Here is a 23,552-nt window from a genome sequence, read left to right as displayed (position 1 = left end):
GCGTGTGCAGCTGCCAGTCTTCCTAAAACTGAGTGTTGTTTACTGTGGTTTATAGCATGTCAGGGAAGATCAGTTTTTGTAAAGAGTGTGTACACCTAGCTCACTCAGGTGTCATATCTGTTTGCCACACGCTGAGGTTGGTTAGCTTAAGCACATTGTAGGTACACAAAAACCTGGTACCTGAGTAGCAGTCTCTTGCTCTGACTTGGTGACTTTTTATTCCTCTTACACTTAGGGTATGTGAAAACTTTCAAGACTCTGGGTTTTTTGGTACCTACAGACCAGCTTACTTTTTATTTGCATACAGCCCATATGCCCCCTTGCTCCGAAGACTTACACAGCAAGCCTTGCAATTTCATTTGAATCAGGAGATGGGATTGTTGTGTCCAAGAGCTTTTTCCGCTATTACTCTTTGACTGTCTCATCTGAGTGTTTGGCTTGCATGTTGTTAGTGTGCCTGTTGAACAAACTTGCTGGTGTTGATGATCTGTAGAAGTTCTACGTGCTAAATATAAACAACTGTTTTTACTCACTGTGTGCATAGCGTTTTGTTGAAGAAGTGGACCCAGATGACTGGTACAGCCTTGTGAAAACAGGACTTAAGTAAGTAATTTTGTGATGCACCAAAGGGTCTGTAGGAGGTGTGGTTCTGTTCACTTGGCCTTGTCCTGCATTTTACTGGAAACACCCTGTCTCCTATGAGTTCAATCAAATTTGACAGTCCTCCTTGTTTCTCAAGGTGTGCTTTATGTCACATCCACTGGCTTCGTTGGAACCTGAACCTGCACAACTGCAGGCAAATTTGGATTTTGTGCTCCAGTTAGCATAGCTAACATAGCTAACTAGATAGCTGGACTAGTTTATTTTCAATCAGCATAAACAAGCTTTATGCTCCTGTAACTTCTTTTTATTTGAGGTATTTTTTAAATACAATTCATATGAAAACAGAATCAGACCTTTCACATTTAAATAGAAGAAATAAAAATAGTTTAGGATAATCTTGGCTTCTGTGGAGGTACAAGTGTTCATCTGAAGGGTTGCTGTCTGAAGGGTTAGTAGGTAAAATCCTAATCCTTTATTGAGATCAGTGCAGCTACTAGTGTGACTGTGTGTTGGTTCTCTTTTCCTTTTTATAATTAAGATACCAGTATAGCTTAAAAAACTCCCAAACAACAACTCAGGGGAAGAGGTTCATGTGTTTTCATTTTTTTAAAATTTGTTTTGGTTTCACTAAGCTTGCTTTCTTTGCAAAGTTCTCATGTCTTAAACAGATTCTTTTCAAACAGCTTTCCTTTTGGTTGAGATCTGACTTTTCTGTGATCCATACTTCTAAAGGTACCGCTACAGAGATGAAGAATTTTTGAAAGTCCTGAACATTGCTATTCAGTTATTATACAAGAAAGAATCCTCGCTTAGTCAGAGATTAGTCAAGCTCTCCAAACTTCACATGATGGTCACGCAGCACTCTCTATTTTTGTCAGCCATACTGAGGTCAAGAGAAGAAGATGGCACAAACATCCAGACAAGAGGTACTTTTTTAATCTTTTTCTTTCCTTTAACTATATATAGTACTCTTGTCTTTCTTGCATTGTATTCTATCCATCCAGTAACCTACCCACCTACATGTACTTGCAGAGCTATTAAACAATTGCAGAATATTGACATTTAATTTTGAATTCTACCTCTATTTGGATCCAAATGTTGCATTCATTTTATAGCTGCCAGTTTTAAAAACTTGTGTTTTCTAAAACTACTGTTCATTTGTTTGTACTTTGACCTGTGGAAGTCTTGAATCGATTCTTTTGGTTTCTGTGAGGCTGTTAGCCTAAGATCACTGAGGTGCATATAGGTTCTGTCAGAAACGTGCATGACGTTCAAACCTATTTTAAAATAAGTTGGTACAGAAGATTTTAAGTTATTTTTGCAAGTTGTATCAAAAACGTGAATTTAATCAATGTGTATTTGATATTGCAACCTTTCACAAGGAATATCCTTCCATAAGTAATATAAATTGGATGCTAGTTCATGTGTAGGATTGGCTTTGTTTCTGCATCTCTGCCAACAGAAATACTACCTGACGTTAAACCAATCATTTAATCCACGTACACCTCAGCTTTTTCCCCCTGTACAGGGCTTTGAGATTCAGTGATTGAAGGAGCCGTATAAGAAAAGGGGAGGAAATTCTCAGGGCAGCATGTTGATAACAAATTTTGTGTGTATCGGTGAGCAACATGTAAACAAACTTTGAAGTTTTAAATCATCTGGAAAGAGCAAAACGCTCTTGTGAAGTCACAAATTTAGTGAAATTAAAAATAAGCAAAAGACTTCGCTGCGTACTGTATGTGGTTTACCTTTTTAATGTATTTCTGTAGAGCAGCAAGATGGATTCAAGACTAACTTCACAATTTAGAGACTTGGTGTCACGAGTGCGTTCATTCAGGCTGTTGTCTTTATGATCTGTTTTGTTTTGACATACATTTTATATTCCTGTAGATACTAGGGCAAAAAGCCCGTGCCTTTTCAGATACTGAGAGTAAAGAAATCTGGATTCAGGTCTTGAATCTACCACAGATACCCTACTTGCCTTTGAGTAACCTGATCACTTATTTGATTTGTTTCTCAACTAGTTATAAAATAAAAGTGGATAATTTTTGTACCCCCCGGGACAGAGTTCCTGTAGCTTGCTAACTAATTGGATTCAGCAGGGATGACCCCTGTTTAAATGCACAGTGTACAAGTATTTTGATAAGTTACTGTAGCTGGGGTGTGAGCTTACAAGTTCTTGCTGTAACTTCTTGAGTAGTTTGGGGATGTCTACCTTTACTCTGTGCAACTCCTGAGCTAATTTAACATAGAATCCTGGGAGAGGAAGGAGCTGTGGTATGGTAGGATAGGGTATAGCACTTCTTTTTAACCAGAGAGCAAATGTGTACTCATGGAAAGTTTCTGCAGGGTAGTATGCCACATTGTGGACCTCACCTCACAGAAACATTTGTGTGTCCAGCTTGAAAATACTGTTTTAAATTCTTAAAAAAAAGTTGTTCCGCTTGAATTAAATCCATTGTAATCATTCTTTGGTGTAGTCAGGGAAGTGGTTTTTGGTATTTATAGAGATAGATCTTGATCTAAAATGTACAGTACTCTGTGTGCATCTGTTTAGGGAGAGTATATATGTGTGTGGGTATTTATATATGCACTGAGAGAGCAACAAAGCTAAAGCTATGTGTTTATTTCAGAGGCCTTGGTGGATATACTGCTGACAGTTGTGAAACTCAACCCTTCTCTCTGTGAGAGCAGTCACCTTGCTGTGTTGCTGGGTGCCTACGGGGCTACACTGAGTGCTGTAGGTGAGTGTGTTAGCCTGGGAAAGGTACTTTCTACTAGATCTGGTTTTCATCTTCATAGGTGGCTGACTTTGGATTTAAACTTGTTTTTTAGATCAGAAGATACTGATACTGCTTCAGTTGTATGAGAAGAATAATCAAAGTCTTATAAATTCCAGGTAAGCTGACCATCTTCTTCTGTTCGACTAACTACACGCAAATAAGCAGTCTCGCAATTGTTATTTTTCCAGAGTCTTAATTTTTAACTGAGATAAGCAGTGAGCAAGGTCACAGAATCACAGAATGTTAGGGATTGGAAGGGACCTCAAAGGATCATCTAGTCCAATCTCCCTGCCTGAGCAGGACCACCTAGATCAGATCAAACAAGAACGCATCCAGGCGGGTTTTGAACATCTCCAGAGAAGGAGGCTCCACAACCTCTCTGTGCAGCCTGTTCCAGTGTTCTGTTACCCTTACTGGGAAGAAGTTCTTCCTCATGTTTAAGCGGAACCTCCTATGTTCCAGCTTATATCCATTTCCCCTTGTCCTATCATTGGATGCCACTGAGAAGAGCCTGGCAAAACTTCTGGTCAAACCTAGAAGTGAATGTTGCTTTTGGAAACGTTTTTCCTATGTATTTCTTGTTCTTAACATAATTCTTGTGCCTTGGCCCAGATTTGAGTGTCTGTCGGTTAGGTGAGGGACCGTCTCATTTCAGTAGTCCCTCACTCTCCATAGTAAGAACCCACAATAGGGATTTCATCACAGATGAAGGCCAAAACGCAAGTTGCTAGTGTAGGACTCCTTCCCCTTCCCTGTTCCCTTGGGATGCAGGATTTGCCACTCAGCACAGCCCTTGCTCTTTTCTATGATATTGCCCCTGTATGCATGATATTCGGCTCTAGTGCTTTGCTGGAGAGGGGAGGAATATGCCAGTGGAAGAGTGATGTATCACCTCTTGCATTAACACACGTATTGTTGGTTTTGGAGTACTAACATGGTATCCATGCCTTCCTTGTCTTTCACCAATCTGGACTGTAGCTCTCCTTATAGCGCAACCTTGCAACACCATCTACATGCTTCATAAGAGAAAGCCATGTATTGTTAAAATAATCAGTTTCTTTTCAGGCCCTGTGCTCAAGCAGTCCACAGGGAAGGCTGTTGCTAACAGTTAGTTCTTACGTGCGCAGATGGTTTTGGTCTACCTTGCTTAAATGCACTTTTCTGCCGTTCAGATATGGGCACGAATATTAACAGCAATGCGAAAGTACTGGCTCAGGCAGTTGGAGCAGGACTGGATTCTGAAATATGACCTGCCTTAGCTTGGTCTCAGAATATAGATAATCCTGTGAAGGGGGAGAGGAAATGAAGGTTCTTGTTAGTGGGGAATTGAAGTGGCTTCCAGAAGCCAGGGCTCTGGCACTAGCCTCATCCTGCATAAATCTTTACTGAAAGTGTATGCGTATGGGAGGGTGTTAGGTGAGGAGGAGACTGATTTCAGAGGTACTTAGGTCCCCAAACTTTTGTAGCCTTTTTAAAGGAGGAACAATTTCAGACTGTACCTTGAAGTGAGTTTGTAGCCAGACACTTGGTTAGACTTGATTCCCGCACTGAAGGGTTCAAGTGAATCTAGAGAACATTCAGGGAAGGTGCTGTATGTGCAGCCCATCAGAGCCCAACTTGTGTTATAAACTGGGACCCTTCAGGCTCTGGGTGATAAGAAGCCTAACACTGTCCCTCCAGCTGCCTCACTGATGGTGAGGCATGCTGCTGGCAGTGCCCACATAATAAATTACAATATCAGTAGCACTTTAAGCACAATGGCAAAGTAAGGGGGGTCTAAGGAGCAACTCAGAGGAGGAGAGTAAGGATTTGTGTTTTACTGAACCACTGTGATACTGGTTTGAAATATCGATTGCGTTTGAGACAACCGTGTCTGACCAGATCTTGGTCACTGTCTCTTCATGCAGCTGCTGTCATACTTAGCTGCATTATAGCTTAAATAAAAAAGTTTTTTTCTGAGAAGGTAAGTTCTAACTTGGATTAACAGGGTAGGAAGTAGTTAATGAGACACCCTCAGACTGAATTTGAAAAGCTTTTGGATGGATGAAAAAGGTGTTGCCAGGGAAACGAGTTCTAGTTTCAAGTTCCCACAGGATAATAAGTACAAGTGAAGGGAAAATTTAAATACTAGTTTATATCCTCTGAAATTGCTTTTCACTCAGTGCTAGCAGTCTGTTGACTAATGCCTTTACTTGTAACGATGTTTAAGAATCCTGCTATGGGGTCCAGCCGCCGTGGAGCATCACAAGACTTGCAAGAGTCTAGGGAAGTCACTATGGCAGCAGCCAACCATGGAGGAGATTCTGTGTCTGCTAGATCGAGAAAAGATGATGAAGACAATTCTGTCGTTCCCTCAGCATCGCCGTCTTCTGTCATCACAGGTGCTTTGGTTCAGACTGCTGAATTATCCTTTTGATTTAGAAAAAGGGCCTTTCACTTTAGTCATTTCTTTCTTGAATTCATGTAATACATTGCAATTTGTTTACATCAGCAGAGTAATTTAAATTCATAGGAGGTTTGGAATTAATTATTTAGGAGCACTTTTCAAATGAATTGCAATCTGTGGACTACATCTTGTCAGCAGGTGTGATTGTGCAGCATTGTGAAGATTGCCATGTATAAGTGAGACCAGAACTTGACTTTTGAACTGTTTTTAACTGTGCAAGTATCCACTAACAACGGGCTCTTCAGTCTTTCATGCATGTTTGCTAACATGCTTCTATACCTGTTTGCACTAGTCAGGGGAAGTAGTTTTGGAACCCTGATAGTGAAAGCCAGATTTAAACACAAGCATGTCTCGCCCTGTGTTGCATTATATTTGGCGAGGTTTCATCTCGGCTGCTTTATAATGGGATGAGGTGGTTGGGGAAGTTTGAAATCAAGCTGGAAATTGGTGTTATGTACAAATACTTACAAGTACTGGTTTGGATTTGATTTCAGGAGGTACAAGAGTCACTATACAGAGATGAAAGCGTCAAGAGTCTTGATGACTTCTACGATCCTTGTTTTCTTCTTCAGCTCTTTAGTGAACTGACCAGACCAGGTAAAGTGAATATTTCTCTTTGATATTTAGTGTCATTTTACTGTGCTGTGGGAGCTGCATGGCTCCATCTGTAGCTCTGTGATTCTCGAGCTAAGAGCTGATGCTACAAAAAAATTTGTGCCTGGCTTTGGAGAGAAGAAGCACACATCATTTAACCACCTACTGCATTGCTTTGTAATTTTCAGAAATGACTTTAGAAGTATCAAGGTAAAATTGGCATTAAAGGTTTGTTGGTTTTTTTTTAAAGCACTTTTCCAAATAATTGCAATATATCTAGTGAGATTTGGTTACTTGGAAATAGAGCAATGTAGCAGCAGACGGGCATTGCTGCCAAGCTGCTCTTGTCCAGATGACTAGGTGCTCCCTCATAGCTCTTTTAAATGTAGTGAGTTAACCCTGTGTAGAGAGACTGATCTGCTTAAGAGGGGGAGAGGTTTTTAAACTGGAACTGGAAACAGCTTGGAAGAGACAAAAAGCAGGCAAAGATTTATGTTCTCTGATCTGTCAGACAGCATTCTGTATATCACAAAAAACAGCACAATGTAATTTTAAAATAGCATAATGGTGATCAGTAGAGAATATTCCCCACTGGAAGTTGTATTTTTTTTCTGGTGAATATGTAGAGCTGTATTCTGCATCAGCTATGGTGTCACAGCAACGCAGTGGGCAAAACAGGCATGGGTGGGATGGTGCCTTCTGCTGCTACACGCAGTGCCCCACCTGCAGCTGATAGGACTGCTCTGATCTGGGACTGCTTTGTGGCTGAGTTTTGGGGAGTAGTAAGAGGCTCCTTTCAGCTATGCTCTCAGTGGGAGCTGGGCAGAGGTAGGACATGTTGGCGAACATGCCCTGTGATGCTGGAGGAGTTCTCCAGGCATAAACCAGAAGCCATCATTGCTGGGGAAGGGTGAAGTTTGTATCTGACCATAGTGACTCTGCAGGAGTACTGATTTCTGTGAGAGACACTGTGACTGTGTTGACTGGAGATCTGTCCTGTTACAGGCTGTGGTTATGGTATAGGGAAACTTCAGCCAACTCATTTCTCATCAGACAGAGACGCACGGGGCCATTGTATGGCATGAATAGGCCTGTGCTCAGAGTTGTTGGAAAGTTTGATGAGATCTACGTGGTGCTTGAAAACTAGTTGCTTAAACTCACTTTTCTTGTTTGATGTGACCCTGCTTTGCATATACATATCCCTGCTGTACTTCACCAGCACACTGGCTATTTAGAGAGTCCTTAAAGATCAGAGTGAGATAAGTATCGTGAGGAATTTCCTAACCAGCTCCCTCCCCATGTTGATTATGGTTAACCACTGGATAGTTACAGCTGGGTTTGGCTTTCCACAACAATAATATCAGAATCAATTGGCAGGCTCTTAACTGTCTTTCAGGGAAATCGTATTTACAGTCCTTCTTTGTTCACCTCTGCCCTTATAGTACAGTACCTGTTTTGTGTGTCCTTAGCCTACACTTAGCTGTAGTTGTAAACCACTCTGTATAATTTTGACAGCAGTAAAAAGAACTGTCTTTTAGTTTACTGAGGAAAAAAAGATACTAGAACTATTCGACATTTTGCAGGATGATGGATCTTAGACGATCCAGTTAATGCTGGGTCTTCGGGATTGTGGTTGATGAAGAGCATGGACGGCCAGTGTGTGTTGAACCCGGGTGTAATAGTTGGGAAAAGCACTGCTGTCATGGACCTCTCATCATCACCCACCACCTGGAGGCCACCACTTCAACTGGTGGGAGAGATGTGGTGGCTGTTGGTCAGCCTCAGCAGCACTACAGTCAGCCAGCGAGGACAACTGCGTGCTTGGGAAGCAGTGGGGTTGAGGGAGCTCTTGCACATCGTGTTCTTGCAGAGCTGTGCAGGCAGTGGCTATCCTGACATAGGCTGACTCTAAAACTGGAGAGGGGAAAAATAGTTCTCTTAACTGCTCCACGCTGAGTGAGAGTCTGTGTCCTAAGAGGGGCATTTTTAAAGGGCCCAAGTGATTTATGAGTTCACGTCCCATGGTGCTCTTAAACCACGTCAGCTACTCTCGGAATTCCCAGTTCCTTTTTATTTATTTGCTCTTTGTACTGGCTGCACAGTGCCCTGTGCACAGATGTTATATAACTGCTGAATTTATAAACTTAGACTTATTGCACAGTCTTTAATGCTCCCTGAGTAAAACGTAAGTCTGGAGTTGGGCAGATAGCAAGTTGTGTCTAACTTTAGCTCTGATAAGCATCTTGTGGAAAGCTTTTCCATCATGGTTCTCAAGGTACTGTAGGCAAATGGGATGTCAGACATAGAATTAATTTATTTTTTTTTAATAATAGCTTGTTATTTTATGTTAGTTGTTGAACGCACTCTCCAAGGTCAGCTGGATGGAAAATATTTTCACTGCATGTTTTCAGTGAAATAAAGTTTTCCAAATAAATCTTTCTGTGAGCAGCATGAACTTTACTGCTGAAGTGAGGACTTTGGATTTCACTGTGTGGTACCACCCCATAAAATTATGCACTTTGGCTGTCTAGTTGGTGTACATTAGTAGTTCTCAAGAACTGCAGTCTGCAGGAGAGCCATGTCGTGCCTTGCTGTGAAAGAGCATACAACATGTATTTGAGCCTGTACTGAAGAGAGGTTGTTGTATAGGCCAGGGCTGTGTGTGAGGTGTCTGTAAGCGATGGAGAATCCTGTGTAGGCAGACGAGTTTTGGATCACCTTTGTATGTTCACTTGGAATTCAACAGAAAGTGTCCATTCCCAGTGGTTACCTTGCATCTTGCCTGAAGAGTGGGAAGTGCAGTGTTGCTTTGCCACAGGCAGAAGGTGGCAGAAGGTAGCAGAAGGCATAGATTAGGTGTCTCTCTGGGCTCTGCTTCTCTTTCTCCTGCCCTGTGGTTGCACACTCCTTTCTCACTTTCCTGTTGACAGTCAGGTGGTGGTCTGGCCCCCTGCCTGGAAGTTAGAGGGAGATAGAGCTCCATCTGTATGAGCTCTCGTGAGGTGAGAGGTATCTCATGCTAACAAACAAGGGAACTTTTTGCTCACTAGGAGAATGACTGGGGTGTTTTGAATTACACCAGTTAAACTTGATGTGCTTTGGTGAGGAGTTGTGTAGGGAAGTGTACAGTAATTTCTAGGATTGAAATAACTTGTAAAACCACTCACTGAAAAGATCTGTTCCTGCAATTCACTGGTGCCTTTGCACTGGTCACGTAGGAGTGGGCTGGTTGGGGGGCAGTGCTGGGAGGTGGAGACCCTGGCCCAAAACTAGCAGAGCTGGATGTGAAACTGCCAGGCATAAAATTGAAGTAGGAGTTCTGACAGTTGAGGAAAAGATGAAGCAGCTCAGCTGCAGGGACATAAATAATCTGTGATTTTTACATAAATATATATAAAATGTATATATATTTTAGTGGGGGGGGAGGGAGAGGAAATCAGTGGACCAAAATATAGATACTTGTCAGTACGACTACAGCCTTTTCTTAAATAGGAATTTATGTTTCTCAGAAACTTCCTCTTGACCTTCAGTGTGAATTACTAGAAAATATGTGAATATTTTTGCTAAACTCAGAACTGCAATATATTTGCACTTTAGCTGGTAAAATACAGCTGAAGTGCCATTGTATTCCATTACTGGCGAATGGAACAGAAATAGCACAGGAGTTATTCTGGAGGTTTTACATCAAGTCATTTCTAGCCATCAGTGGGTAGAAATGGCACAGGCTCTTCACAACACACAGCCTTTAAATGAGAACCTCTAAATCCTGGTGGTAAGATGCCGTGGAAGATAAATGTTAAGATTTGAGGGTGTGTTTTCTGTTTGGCTGGTTACTCTTCATTGCTGGATTTTGTTTGTCCCAGATTTTTGTCCCAGAAGGGCATAGGGGCGCAGTTTAGTACTTTGGTTGGAACATGTCTTACCAGCAGAATTGCTTATGCCTGCATGATACCAGTTGGTTATTTTATCATGGCTAATGGCTTATTTATATATTTTCTCCTGTCCCTTTGATTACAGAAGCTCTTTAGTGCAGATGGGCTTTTCATTGGCTATGCTGATCTTTCAGGCACAGACTTACCAAGTGCCTAGAAAGTGTTTTGAGGAGGAGAATTTTCCCTCTTGTTCTCCCTTGTACTTAACTTTCCTGAAACAGTGACTTTGCCTGGTCTAGCAGGAAGAGTCATCTCCCGCTTCTGTATGTGAGACTAACCACATTAATTTTAGCTGAGGTAAAGAATTCCTGTTCAGAGTGATTTGCAGGATGCCTTCAGCAGGCAGTGAAGTAATGGTTTGTAGGAGTAGATCTGGAAATTGATGTTTATGAATAGAAGTTTTGTTAAGGATTATGGTGCTGTTATAAACTCTGTAACATGTGGATATGATGCACTGGGTGTTTTTTCTTTTTTTTTTTTTTTTTCCCCCTCTTCCCACACAGAGTGTGTAGTGGCGTGTCACAAGTTTGTTGAAGTCAACGGCCTTGGTCTAACAGTAGCTGCCCTTAGCAGCTATGATTCCAACATGAGAGCAGCCGCGTATTTTGTCCTGGCTTCCTTTCGTTCTCATCTGGAAGGAGCTCGCTTTCGAGAGAAGAGTCAGGTAAGGCTGAGCTCAGTTGATAGTTTGCCAGGTTTGACGTTTTAGGTCATAGACACTTACGGAAGAACCACTGCTTTACTCATCTGTCTATATGCACATGGTGAGGGAGCTGAAAGAAGTTTTTTATCCTCTATTCTATTGTTTCTCTTCTGTTGCTTTGTGTTTCCTCCTGGTATAATCAATGAGCAGAAAAAGGTATTTTAGAAATTCTCTATGAAATTTATTTGCAGGAATGGAAATCCTGGTGGGATTGGTATTTATGGCCTGTGATATACCCTAAAAGCTTATTTATGTATTCATGCTCTCCTGTTATATTTGTTTGGGTTATGGTTCAAGCTTTTATACCCTGAACTCTTGTGCTGCAGTTGCTGTACCTCTTGGATGCTGTGCAAAATGGAATCAGGCAGCCGAACCTCAGATTTACCTTCTCTTTGACTCTCTACATTGCTCGTGTGGCACAGCAGATTCTGAAGCCAGGTACTGTAACCTCCTGGCTTAAGCACGTTGAACTCCTTGGGTGTTAAACAGGAGAGGGTCACTGTGCATGGAGTGATGTCCTTGAGCGATACTTGAGGATGAGATAGCTGTGACACTGGTAGGAGCCATGAAGTATGCTTTCCAGTGGTTCAAAGAAAAACTTTCAGTGCTTGTGTAGCTTGCCTTACTGGAGAAGTGGGAAGTGCCATTTTGATTCGTTTACAAAACCAGTCTGATCCATCAGGGATTAAGCCACTACCTCCTCATAATTTTGGAGTGGAGGTGGGCAGAGGACTAGATGAGTGTGTGGGTCCTGTTCAGCAAATCAGAGTAGGTTGTTCTTTTGTCCCTAGTCACTGAATCAGTATAAGTCACTGTTGCAAAGGACAGTCATAGCATCAGAGAGTAGTTCAGGTTGGAAGGGACCTTGTGAGGACTCTAGCTAAACGCTCTGCCCAAAGCAGGGCCAGCTATGAGGGCAGGCCACTTTGCTGAGGGCTTCATCCTAGAACCTCCAGACCTCTAGGCTGATCCTAGAAAGCCTCCAAGGATGGAGATTCTACAGACGCCCTGGACAACCTGTTCCACTGCTCACGGGTGACATGCCTGGTCTGTAGGTTAAAAATGATGATTGCCTAATGTGAAGTGTTAGGCTTGAAACATGGAGAGATTGGCTTCTCACTTTGCCGCAGATTTCTGTTTTGTTGATGAAGTAATGTTGGATTTGCTGAAATCAGAGCCATGTTGAATGTTTATCTTCTCACCTGCTCTGTGCACACTCTGAATGAGCCTTTCATTGTGGGGAAGAGGGGAGGAGGGATGACCGGCAGTATAATCAGCCTTAGAGCTGAAGGCCACCTTCTGCAATTAATGTAGTGTTCTGACAGCTAGCTGAAATACTGGAAAATACAGGTTCCATTTATTTTTCTGCGTGGTTTTGTATTGTGAACGTTGTCCTCCTCCACAATAATCATTGTTTCTCTTTACAGAGGAGCACATGTATATAAAGGTAAACAGATTCCTTCTGTCACACCAGTATTTGGACCTGAGGAAAGTACCAGGGTTTTTCCAGCTTTTCTACAGTTTTGATTTTGAGGTAATGTAAGAATCTGTCGTGGGTTAGGTTGAACCCCCCCCCACACACACACACAGCCGGTCACTCCCCCTCCCCCACCCCCAGGGATGAGGGAGAGAATTAAAAGATAAACGGGAAACCCGTGGGCTGAGATAAGAACAATTTAATACAGATGATTTAATACACAGGGTAGATGCTCACCACCCCCTCGTATGCGAAGCCCGTCTCGTCCCGAAGCTGCAATCCCGGACGAACGCGAGGCCCCGAAATAGAGAGGGGCAGAGAGAGAGAGAGAGAGTACTCCGAGAGTGGGAGTACTGGGAGAGAGAGAGAAAAAGAAAGAAAAACAATAGAGCAACAGCGCAGCAAGTGCGAAAGAGCCAAAGCGCAAAAGCCCTTCTTCCCGGCTGACCCTCACTTTTATACTGGGCATGACGCTGCATGATATGGAATACTAATTGGCCAGTTTGGCCCTCAATCTTAAGTTCCACCACAAATCACAAGGGGAATCGTGTCCCCCTTGTCCCAGCTATGCTCCTCCCTTATCCCGCCGTGTTTCTGCACTCGGCACACTGAAAAGTCCTTGGAGTCTCAAACATCAGCTTGCTATCAGCATTCTTCTCAGAGTGAGCCTCTGAGTAAAACCAAAACACGGAGCTCTTCTAGCTGTTAAAAACTCTGTCCCAGCTAAAACTAGGACAGAATCCCATCTTAGGTATCCACCAATTCTTCAGAAAATAATAGAAAAAAGCTATAAAAAATGCAATGAAATCTTATTCTTCCATAGGTAATTAATTAGAGGCATCTTTTTATTTTTTAATATTTGAATTAGAAGTAGTATTTCTGAGTTTCTTTGTTGTTTTTATTTTAATAGTAACACATAACGAAATAATGAGTTGTGCTGTGCATACTCTGTGAGCACAACAGAATGTTCTGCCCTAGCTAGCTTACATTCATATTTAAGTTTAGATTATTAATGTTAAGTTCATTTGAGGTATTTTAAAGTTCCATTATCACTGCATATTTGGGCTGCAGGCTAACTGTGTGTGATGGATGTTATTGATTAAATTTGATAGAGATGAAAATTGAGAAGTCCAGAAAGAGCTGTTAAGCACTGTGCCGGCACTCCCAGGGAAGCAGATTTTTTGTGCTCTTATGAGTAGGCATCATTTTGAAATGTCTGATGGTGGTATTTTTCTTACGGCTTCTAGTACAAAACAGAACGTGAATGGATTCTTAGATTTCTTGGAGAAGGGTTGCGTGATAAACATTGCTACGAGCTTTATGACTACCAGAGGATTTTCCAGGTCATTCTTTCCTTTTTCAACAGTCCTTTGTGTGATGAGGGATCCCAGGTAAGAATTTTTAAAAAAAACCCAAACAACACAAAAGAACTAAAACCACAAAACTTTGTAGGGCTTGATCTTAAACAAATGCAAAGCAGAAAGGAACAGTTAACTCTTCTCTTGCTCTCTTGAAAATCTGTTACTTTTTGATTTTGTATACATGTGGATGGGGAAAATATTTGCTTATATCTAAATCGGTGTCACATCCTTGTCCCCTGAAGTTGTAACAGGTCCCTGCCATCATGGAACCTCACTCGGTTTCATCAGCTGGTGGTCTGGCTCTAGCCTTATTTCTACTGCTGCGTGGAAAATATTGCAGATACCGCAGTTTTCCTCATACAGTCAGGGCCTTTGCTTTTTTAGGTCTGCTTATTCCCTAATCAGCATGTACCTGTACAGTGCTTTAGCAGGAAGAAAATTCATATGCCAGAAGTTCTCATGTTCGTAAGCATCCAGTCTGAGAAATCCAGTCTGTTAAGAGTATCTCAGTTAGGTATCAAAATCTTGGACAAAAGGAGAAGATTGTCTTGCTGCCTTAAGACTTTGTTTGAAGGGTAGCATCTGCGTATATGAAGCCTTGAAAAGAGAAGATATTTTCTTCCCTAGTGTTGCAAGAACATGCGGTGTTTGGTAATACATTTTAAGTTGATCAGATCCCGGATACCAGTCAGATTGCTAATTATATCCTTCTGAAAGATGGATATTAATCAGATCTTGACTATAGTCTAATTGTGTAAAAGAACAAATTACATTTTCTGTTTCAGAGTCGTATCCTGGAGATACTGCAAAATGCTGCCCATGTCACCAGAGCTGCCTATGAGCTGATACAAGACCATAGCCTCTTAACATGGATACTGCAAATCCTGGAGAAAAGGTAACTAGGGAAATAGTAGTGAAATGGGAAAAAATTTACTCCCACAGTAGAATAATTATGAAACTGAGTATGAAAACAAGGGCGACAGATATGGAGATGGCTTGTCAGTGGTTGTGACATTGGGCACCTGTGGCCATACCAGCAGAACGTGCTGAACTCTGAAGTGTTCCCTTGTGTTTCTAAAAAAAAAATCAAGATGCTTTCAAGTTGTAGTAGGAGAGATGATAAGGGATGGAGGCTTCATGTTTTTGATAATGCTTTCTTGAAAAACTGAGAAAACAAAATGGCACCTTATTTTAGCATATGTGACTGTTTCATTTCAAATACCCACAACTCACATCTGCTGTAGGACCTCCTACACAGTAACTGGCATGACAATGACTTTGAGCTGGCTGTAACATTTCTCCTCTCGCTCCTTCCTCCTCCCCTTGCCTGTCCCTCTCATCCATGCACGCATGTGCATGCACACACACAAAATCTCTTTCACATAGATTCCTCCAGCAGGTTCAAGCGAGGTTTCAGGATCAGCTACAGTGCGACTGGCCTGAAGAGTTTCTCAGTACTGCTCCCCTGTTGTGCACTGCTCTTTGGTACAGTTTGGTACATGTGAAAGGGAAGAAGCCTGGATTTGGCCTCTGGCACTCAAGACTTATTTTGTAATTGTACTTTTGAGAAGTAGTATTTTTGCACCCTCTGTACAATATATGAGATTGCTCCCCCCCCCCCCCCCGTTAGAATAACAAAGTAAATAAATACAGCTTCCGATACTGTGCTGTAAGCGTTGCTGTTATTACTTCAAAGTCTGAGAAACATAAGGAACCAAGCTGTCCGGAATAGTAACAGCTCTAAAGAAACTGTGGCAATGGTTGCAATGTAATGGAATGCTTGGTAGAGCTGTGTAATGAAAGATGCAAGTCAGAAATCGCTTGTCTTAAACAGAGGCTGTGATAGACTATTGTGTTTCCCCAGCTGCAGTATGGCAAGAGGAGGTACTGGGTGTTTTCCTTGTCTGAAGAGGGCAGGAACCAGGGTGTCTGTGTGGCTGGCGCTTCCAAAGGGTACCCTCTCATGCCCTGATGCGGTTCTGGCTGAGGGGCACCTATTGCCATTCACAGCTCCAAAAGTGCACTAGGATATAGCCACCTCTAGGAGATGGGCTGATTCCTGGCTAGGATCTGCCTTCCAAATGGATGTTTGCTTTTTTGTGTGTTTTTCAGGTTTCTGGAAAACAAGCTGTTAAATAAAATTATTTCCTTACTCCATACTCTGTGGCTAACAAATTTAGGAGGCAAGAGAGAAAGCAAGAATCAATCCCAGGAGAACAGGAAGTTTCTTCCTATTCAGCTTGTAAATGAATTTCTGTATATTTTGATCACATTAATCAAACACATTCGGTAAGTCTTTTTTTGTTTGTTTGTTTTTAAATTGGTCTGCACGTCATCCTCTGTCCAGTTTGAAATTTATTAAGGCTAGAAGAATTTCTTGATCTCTGGTAGTTTAATGCTTTCCCCCCTCCCCTTCAGTTTGAATGTTGAGTAATGAGTTTTGATGAGATTTCTTCAGCTGTTTAAATATATGGGGAATAAAATAAGAGCTGATGCACAGTTACTGTCAAGTTCTGCATCCTTAATTATTGGCCATTTTTAAGCTGCTGTGCTTTACATTTTTCCTGCTGGATTAGAGCCTGCAGTTAGCAATGCTGGTTGCCGTAAGGATCTTTCATACTCTCTGAAGGTTTAGACCTTCCCTGTCTGTACCACACGTGCAAATTGTTCGAGGAGAAACCGTGCAAAGTTCTACACGACAGTGTTAAGAAGGGGTCAGTCTCCTCTCTCCAGATCTAGAGCACTTAACCTGTCAAAGCACAGCAGTTGCAGCAGGGATAGTAGAAAGCAAATGGGTAACCACTTCTGTTTGGGTTCATAATAGCACCTGCAGCTCATTGTGCAGACAAGTATTGCCACAGCCTGGAGAAGCTGTTTATTTCCTCAAAATTTCGAAAATTCAAGCAAAATAAAGAAGCATAGGTAAAGCTCCAGATGTCTGTCCTCCTCCTTGTGTGCCATCTGCCTTTGCTGTTTACAGGCAGGAGGGCAACAACTGTGTTTTGTGGTCTGTTCTGCCAAACGCTGATGGAGTGAAGCACTGGGGATTCAGTGGGAATGAAACTAGTTATTACTGGCATCCTGAGAGACAAAAGTATACGTCTAGAGAACTGCAGGAGAAAACTGTGGGAAGAGACTGGAAGGGATAGAAACCTGTACTTACTTTATTTTATTAATTAGCATGCAGAAAAATACATGGCACTTTTGTTTTCTTTTCATAGGGCTAATTTAGATCTAGTCAAACTGACTCAGTTTTTCAGTACACTCCGTTCTGTGCTGGAGTATCGTGCTATAGTTGTTGAGGCCTTCAAAGAAATGAGCCGCTTCACGGTGAATGACAGCGTTCTCTCAAACAAAGACATCCTGCTGCTGCTGCATAAGTGGAGCGTCATCGGAAAGGATCTGCAACTGCAAGAGGATGTGCAGACTCTTGCTCAGAAATACCAAATAAAAGAATTGCTTAGTAAGTACTGAAATATTTCATAAAAGTCACAGTGCTGAGGCTGTTACAAGCTAACCATACGAGTGGTGCAAACTTCATAGGGAGTAGTATTAATAACTTTTGTTGGACAATCTGATATAGCTTGGGGGAGGAGGAACAGAAATGGAAAGCTGTTTTTTAGGTCTCCGTTGTAGTGATTTCTAACTTTAAGGCAATTCAGGAAGCTTTAAAAAAATACAGTTTTTAAAAGAGCTTTAAAGTGAAACTTAGTTGCAGATCTAGAGTCAGGCTTTGAAAACTTGTATTCTTCAATGAAATTTTAAAAAAGTGGTGCTTGGAGGCTTTCTGCCCATTCCGGGTGTGGACAGGGGATCTGAAAGTGAAATATGAGTAAAAACTAGCAGTAAAGCAAGCAAAAATTAAATAGGTAATTTTTCTTATTGTCATCAGTGTTGGAAGAAAGCAAAAATACATTTGGATTTGTATGACTTCTGTCTTGTTATCTCTCTGAATAAAACGTAGAAGGAACTTTGCAGTGGGAGGTGTTAAACAACGCTGGTTTCCTCCAAACACAACTGCTCGTGGTGCGCATTACAACTGCTATAGGTTTATTTAAATGCTCTGTATCAGTTAAACTGATTATTGAAGTATCACTGTATTTAAGGGATACTGTTAAAGTTTTAGTTTTTCTAAAGTTTTTCATACCCTTTTAGTGTCTTTCTGAGGATTTTTAGAGAGTTATTATAGTGACATCCGTAACTTGCTATGTACGTGGTTTTAAAAAAATCTGTTGCTCCAAGCCTCCGGAGCTTATAAAGCAGTCACAAAAATGGGTCCTTATCAGAAATTCTGAGGTTATGCTTCAGGAGTTGTCCCCATCCCCCACAGCCCCCAGGAAAAAAATAACCGAGATGCATTTAGTTGATTTTAAGCTGTAGAGTGCAACATAACTGAAATTTCTATTATTTTCTCAACAATTCCTCGAAAAGAGATTTCTGTAAAACGCTCTGCGCAGTGTGGTGGCAAAGTGCTGCTGCTTTTTGGAAGCTTCAGGCAGCATCTAATGGAGGGCAGCCCAACATACAAAGTTTGGCTGCCTATCTCTTACCTTGGGGTGTGAAAAATTCATGTGGCCTTGGTTGACAGCACCTCACCAGCCAGCCACTTGGCCAGGAAGAAGGCCGACTTCGCTGCTTTAGCCCGCACCATTCAAAAGCAGTGTGGCTGTGCCGATGTCTCCTTCCGAAGGCAGGTGTGCGTTGGGCCTCCGCTAGCCCGGAGAATAGCAGCTTGAGTGCTTCTCATGAGGTGGTGTGAATAACATAGCCTTTCTGGCAAAACTGCATCTCATGGACCTCTGGAACGCTGCCTTGGCTTCACTGGGCTGTAGGCCAGGGCATTATTGCTCACCTCAAAGTTACGCGATCCAGTTCAGAAAAGTGTTTCAGCCTGCGAGTCGCTGGGAGCTGCCTGGAGCCCATTTGCTCTGGATTGCATAGGCTGGGTTAGGCTGCTAAACGAGGCTGGTAGACCCTTTTAGCAAATGACACAACATACGACACCATCTTTCTTGCATCATATCGTACCAAGAAAATCCTTTGGAGTATCTGATGTTTGTTTCGGTGGTGGTGTTTTTCTTCTAACAGAAAATATTAAAGAAAAGAACAAATCTCAAGCCTCATCCCATGCACATCATCGCATTCAGAAAAAGAATGAGATAGAAAGAGAACACGACGGTGCTGCAGACCTGAAAGTCTCTGAGCTGGAGAAATGCAGAGATCATCTGAATTCCATATTTGCCCACTGGGAGCCTGTTTTCCCAGCAGTGCCTACCAGACATCCAGGGGACCCCTCCATATCTGCCGACCCTGCGGATGAAACAGTCAGCCTTACCTGTGCGTCCACTTATGTAGTAACTAAATGGCTCCTGAAGTCCATGGTTGAGCACAGCCTCAACACGCAAAACGTTCCGTTAACTCTGCGGTGGCTGCAGAATTGCATCTTGCCACACCCAGTGGCAGTGCAGGAGATGCTCAGGGATGAGACACTGAGAAACAACATCTTCAAGTTTTACACCCGGATCTGTGAGGCCAGCAGCGGGACAGCTGGACTCTTTAAAGAGCTCTGTTTGTTCAGCTCGATCATGCTTGACCTAATGGATGCTCAGGGCCTGACCAACAACAGCTTTCATGAACTTGTGAAAACCTTGTGCCTGTCAGCAACGACAGAAGAGGATGCAAACAAGAAAGGTAACTCGTCTTTTCACTCACGTTACAAGGCACAAATGGGAGAAAATAGGTAGTTCTGACTTATTTTTACTTCATCAAAACAGTCAAGTTTGCCTGCATCTCTTGGTGTTCATCACCAAGTAAAAGCTGTGTCTTTGGTGGTGTGGGCCCAGGGGTTGGTAGCACAGCATGGGGTCACAGCTGTAGGGGTTTCCGATAGAACAACAGTCGTACTCCCTCAAAGAAACTTTCCTTTCTAGGATTAAAATGGAGTTCAATGAGGTATAAAAAATATAATTCCAAGGGGAAAAATAGACGCAATAAATGAGTCCATATGGATATGGGTTCTGATCCACGTGTTGTTCAATGTTAACATTTGATAGCAAAAGTCACAGGTCAGACTTCAGACCTTTTTATTTAAAGATATCAGAAGGTTGTGCAAATGAGAAACTGTTTTCTTCTGTTAGTGTGGGTAGGATCATTTGCTTTATATGAGCAAAAACCCCACAAATTTTCCATCTAGGAAAAGAATTAGGAAAGAGTTAGGAAACTATTTTAAAATGTGGGTCTGGAGGTAAAATGGTTTGGTTTTGTATTACTATGTGGAAATAGTAGAATATCTGTTCTGATTTTTCTCATAATTTTTCTTCCACAGCTGTTTGCATATTCCTGACTTCTGTTTACATTGGGGACATATGGCTTGGAGCGCAGGAGCCAGATATGTTAATAACCCATGCCAAATTGATCTGCAGTAGTATAGATGATAAATTAAAAGGTGATGACTTGGAAGCTCATAAACAAGGAGAAGAAATTATTATGCCTCTGTGCAAAACCCTTTACTTGGCTACGTTGGGGCATTAATCCAGTGAACTGACACTTAATCTTTAATGCTATATTCTCTGCCATCATCGCTGTGAGCCATGAAGCCCTCCTGAACTGTTCTCCATGCAAATCTAACTTGTTTTGTCATAAAGATCAATATTTTATTACTATGTGCAAACTCAGAGGGGGAAAATTGTATTCATCATCTCTCAGTGGAACATTAAAGCCGTAATTTCCCTTTTCTTGAACAGTATGGGACACTGAATGTTATTTATATCGTTTTTATTACAGGCATTTTTAACTTTATGAAGAGCCAAAAAAGAGTGATTAGTGCATTGCCTCTGGACTGTATTTCGGTCCCCACGTAGTTAAAATCCGTCCTCTCTGCAATATGAGGAAAAAAGACTGCAGAACTTCACCACAATTATGGTGTAAGTGCAAAGAATGAGTAGTCAGAGGTTTAGCCATGATGACTTCCTATTTCTTGAAGAGCACAGTTTCTTTCATGATATATGATACCAAAGCCAGTATGAATAGACGGCTCTGAGCACTGGAATCATGACGATATGGGATTCTTCTTGGAGTTTTAAATTAAATTGCTTTTGAAAGCATTTATATCGAAGCTGGTCTGGTTTTATTCTCCTTTCTGGTTTTGTTTTTTTTTGTTTTGTTTGGTTTGGGTTTTTTCTTAATTAAAAAAAGCCCTAACCATCACTACTGCTGGGACTTGCAACAAAGGCCCATCTTCTCTCCACTGTGAAAAGATGAGAGATGGAACTAAAACTCAAATGACTTGCTGCTCATTGATTATACATGGTTTTTATTGGAAATTCTCTGTGAAATCTGATAAATTTTTCTTGAATGCAGCCTCAAGGGCAGTTTAACATATCATTCCAGATATGCAAACATGCAGAGCCTGGACTCGAACCTTTGAAATGTAAAACAGGATTTATTAAAATGACTCATGAATATTTGCTGTGCCTAGGTACTTTGTACAAATTCTGTACAGGGAAAAAATCAGAACTGCACACTCCTTGTGATGTTTATGTAATGTGCTTTTTAAAAAAAAATTAAAAAACGTGAGACGCAAATAATGAGGATTGCTTCTACATATAAATATTCTTGTCCTAAACAAGCCACATCTATATCAAGACTTGATTTAAAAATAAAAAATATGTGTTGAAAAAGCTGTGAGCCCATTAGAGGCTAAATTTTTTGTCATATAAAATCTCAGGGTGTGACATCAGGAAACTTCCTTTGTGATGAAAAAAACTTACTTTTACTCTTACTTAATTGAAAAAAAACAGGCGAAACGAAATCAAAGGAGTTGCAAAACAAAAGATGTCCTGCCACCTCATCTAACTGGAAAATAAAATACTCATGACACACGAGGAAAGAGTTTTTCAGCTGGCTTGAGGGACTGAGCATAGAATCATAGAATCATAGAATGGTTAGGGTTGGAAGAGACCTTAAAGATCATCTAGTTCCAGCCCCCCTGCCATGGGCAGGGAAACCCTCCACTACACCAGGTTGCCCAAAGCCTCATCCAACCTGGCCTTGAACACTGCCAGGGATGGGGCATCCACAACTTCTCTGGGCAACCTGTTCCACTGCCTCACCACTCTCAGAGTGAAAAATTTCTTTCTTATATCTAACCTAAATCTGCCCTCTTTCAGTTTAAATCCATTGCCCCTTGTCCTATCACTACACACCCTTGCAAAAAGTCCCTCTCCAGCTTTCCTGTAGGCCCCCTTTAGGTACTGGAAAGCTGCCATAAGGTCACCCTGGAGCCTTCTCTTCTCCAGGCTGAACAGCCCCAACTCTCTCAACCTGTCTTCATAGCAGAGGTGCTCCAGCCCCCTGATCATCTTCGTGGCCCTCCTCTGGACTCGTTCCAGTAGCATATCTAACAGTGGTTTATAGTATGATTTTCTTGAGAGAATTAAAGAAATTGGGTAAGACCATTCCACCAACCCAAGGCCAGTAACGCAGAAACATATTTTCTCTATGCGAATCTAAATTGGCAAGAAATTAAATTAATTTTCCCCAAGTTGAGTCTGTTTTTTGCATGATGGTATCTGGTAAGCAATCTCCCTATCTTAATCCTGACCCATGAGCTTTTTCATCCCATTTTCTCTGCTGAGAGGGAGTGAGAGAGCAGCTGGGTAGGCATCTAGCATCCACACAAGGCCAACCCATCAATACGTAACATAGTGCAGTTTAGCCCCCTTCCAATCCCCTAATAAATTAGCAAACCCCCAATCCTAAACACCACAACTCCGATGTTACACAGTCTCCCAACAAGTTGCAAGCCCAGAATGTTTTTGGGTTTGCACTTGCATGCCTTGCAGTAGCCCTTTGGCCACGTTTACTTAAAAAATAAATTGTGTAACTGTGGTACCCGCAGGAGCAGAATTCACGTGTTGACGGTCAACCAGTTGGAAGAGTGATTCTTGAGCGAGATCAGTTTCTGGAAACTGGTACAGCATATGCAAAAAGGCGTGCTAAATTACGCTTAAACAGCTTTTTGCACATGATATTTCCCTCTGTGGATGGAAACAGTGATTTCTGAATGCAGTTGTGTCACAGCTAAAATAAAGAAGACGACCTTCAAGATCATAGCGGGCTTTAGCTAATGAGATGCACAGTGCTGTAGATGTGAAAAGTAGTATCAGGAGACAGCGACTACGACTAGGGCCAGTCATGCATGTTGGTGAGCTTTCCTTACAGTTATGCACCCAATTCCTGACCTATTGCACATGAATCCACCGTAGGTGTTCATACTTAGATGATGGTTTTCTGATGGCCTCAAGTATTCAGAAAGGCCCAGCAATGAGCACTTTCTCCCTGGCTTGTAATGTTTTGTTAGTACCTCCAATACTGCTATTACCAAAATACTCATCCTTGGAGGAGAGGATTGTTCATATGCATTTCTCTTCCTTTTTTTTTTTTTTTTTAAATGGTGGTTTTGGAAACAGAAAAATAGTGCAAATGAATTGACAATTTAAAGCTTCTAGGCTGTCACGTAAAAGATACATAGCTCATACTTGCTTCTCAGTAAAGAGAACGTAGCTGTGCATGTGGGACCTTTTAAAAAGAAGGCTTAATCTCTCACCGCCTCTGAGCTTCAATATATTCTAGTAATGTGGCAATTAAAAGAT

At 41.7% G+C, this 23,552-nt stretch overlaps 1 protein-coding gene across 1 annotated transcript in view; it reads left to right on the top strand.

The window, feature by feature from the left end:
* URB1 (URB1 ribosome biogenesis factor) overlaps positions 1-21,063 on the top strand; it is a 60,764-nt gene extending 39,701 nt beyond the window's left edge. The window contains exons 25-39 of the mRNA XM_086617684.1: positions 545-603; positions 1,336-1,529; positions 3,237-3,347; positions 3,439-3,502; positions 5,596-5,767; positions 6,327-6,429; positions 10,862-11,022; positions 11,388-11,499; positions 12,489-12,595; positions 13,786-13,929; positions 14,685-14,794; positions 16,012-16,188; positions 17,121-17,362; positions 18,988-19,590; positions 20,225-21,063. Of these exons, the coding sequence (XP_086473810.1) occupies positions 545-603; positions 1,336-1,529; positions 3,237-3,347; positions 3,439-3,502; positions 5,596-5,767; positions 6,327-6,429; positions 10,862-11,022; positions 11,388-11,499; positions 12,489-12,595; positions 13,786-13,929; positions 14,685-14,794; positions 16,012-16,188; positions 17,121-17,362; positions 18,988-19,590; positions 20,225-20,430 (2,565 nt within the window). The 3' untranslated portion in view covers positions 20,431-21,063. The remainder of the gene's footprint in view (positions 1-544; positions 604-1,335; positions 1,530-3,236; positions 3,348-3,438; positions 3,503-5,595; positions 5,768-6,326; positions 6,430-10,861; positions 11,023-11,387; positions 11,500-12,488; positions 12,596-13,785; positions 13,930-14,684; positions 14,795-16,011; positions 16,189-17,120; positions 17,363-18,987; positions 19,591-20,224) is intronic.
* Positions 21,064-23,552: the final 2,489 nt, after the last annotated feature.

The sequence above is a fragment of the Tauraco erythrolophus genome, chromosome 1 (genome assembly GCF_009769465.1).
Source record: "Tauraco erythrolophus isolate bTauEry1 chromosome 1, bTauEry1.pri, whole genome shotgun sequence".
In the NCBI taxonomy this organism is placed as follows: Eukaryota; Metazoa; Chordata; class Aves; order Musophagiformes; family Musophagidae; genus Tauraco; species Tauraco erythrolophus.
The sequence above is the reverse complement of the archived record's forward strand: the minus strand, read 5'-3'. Positions and strand labels throughout refer to the sequence as shown.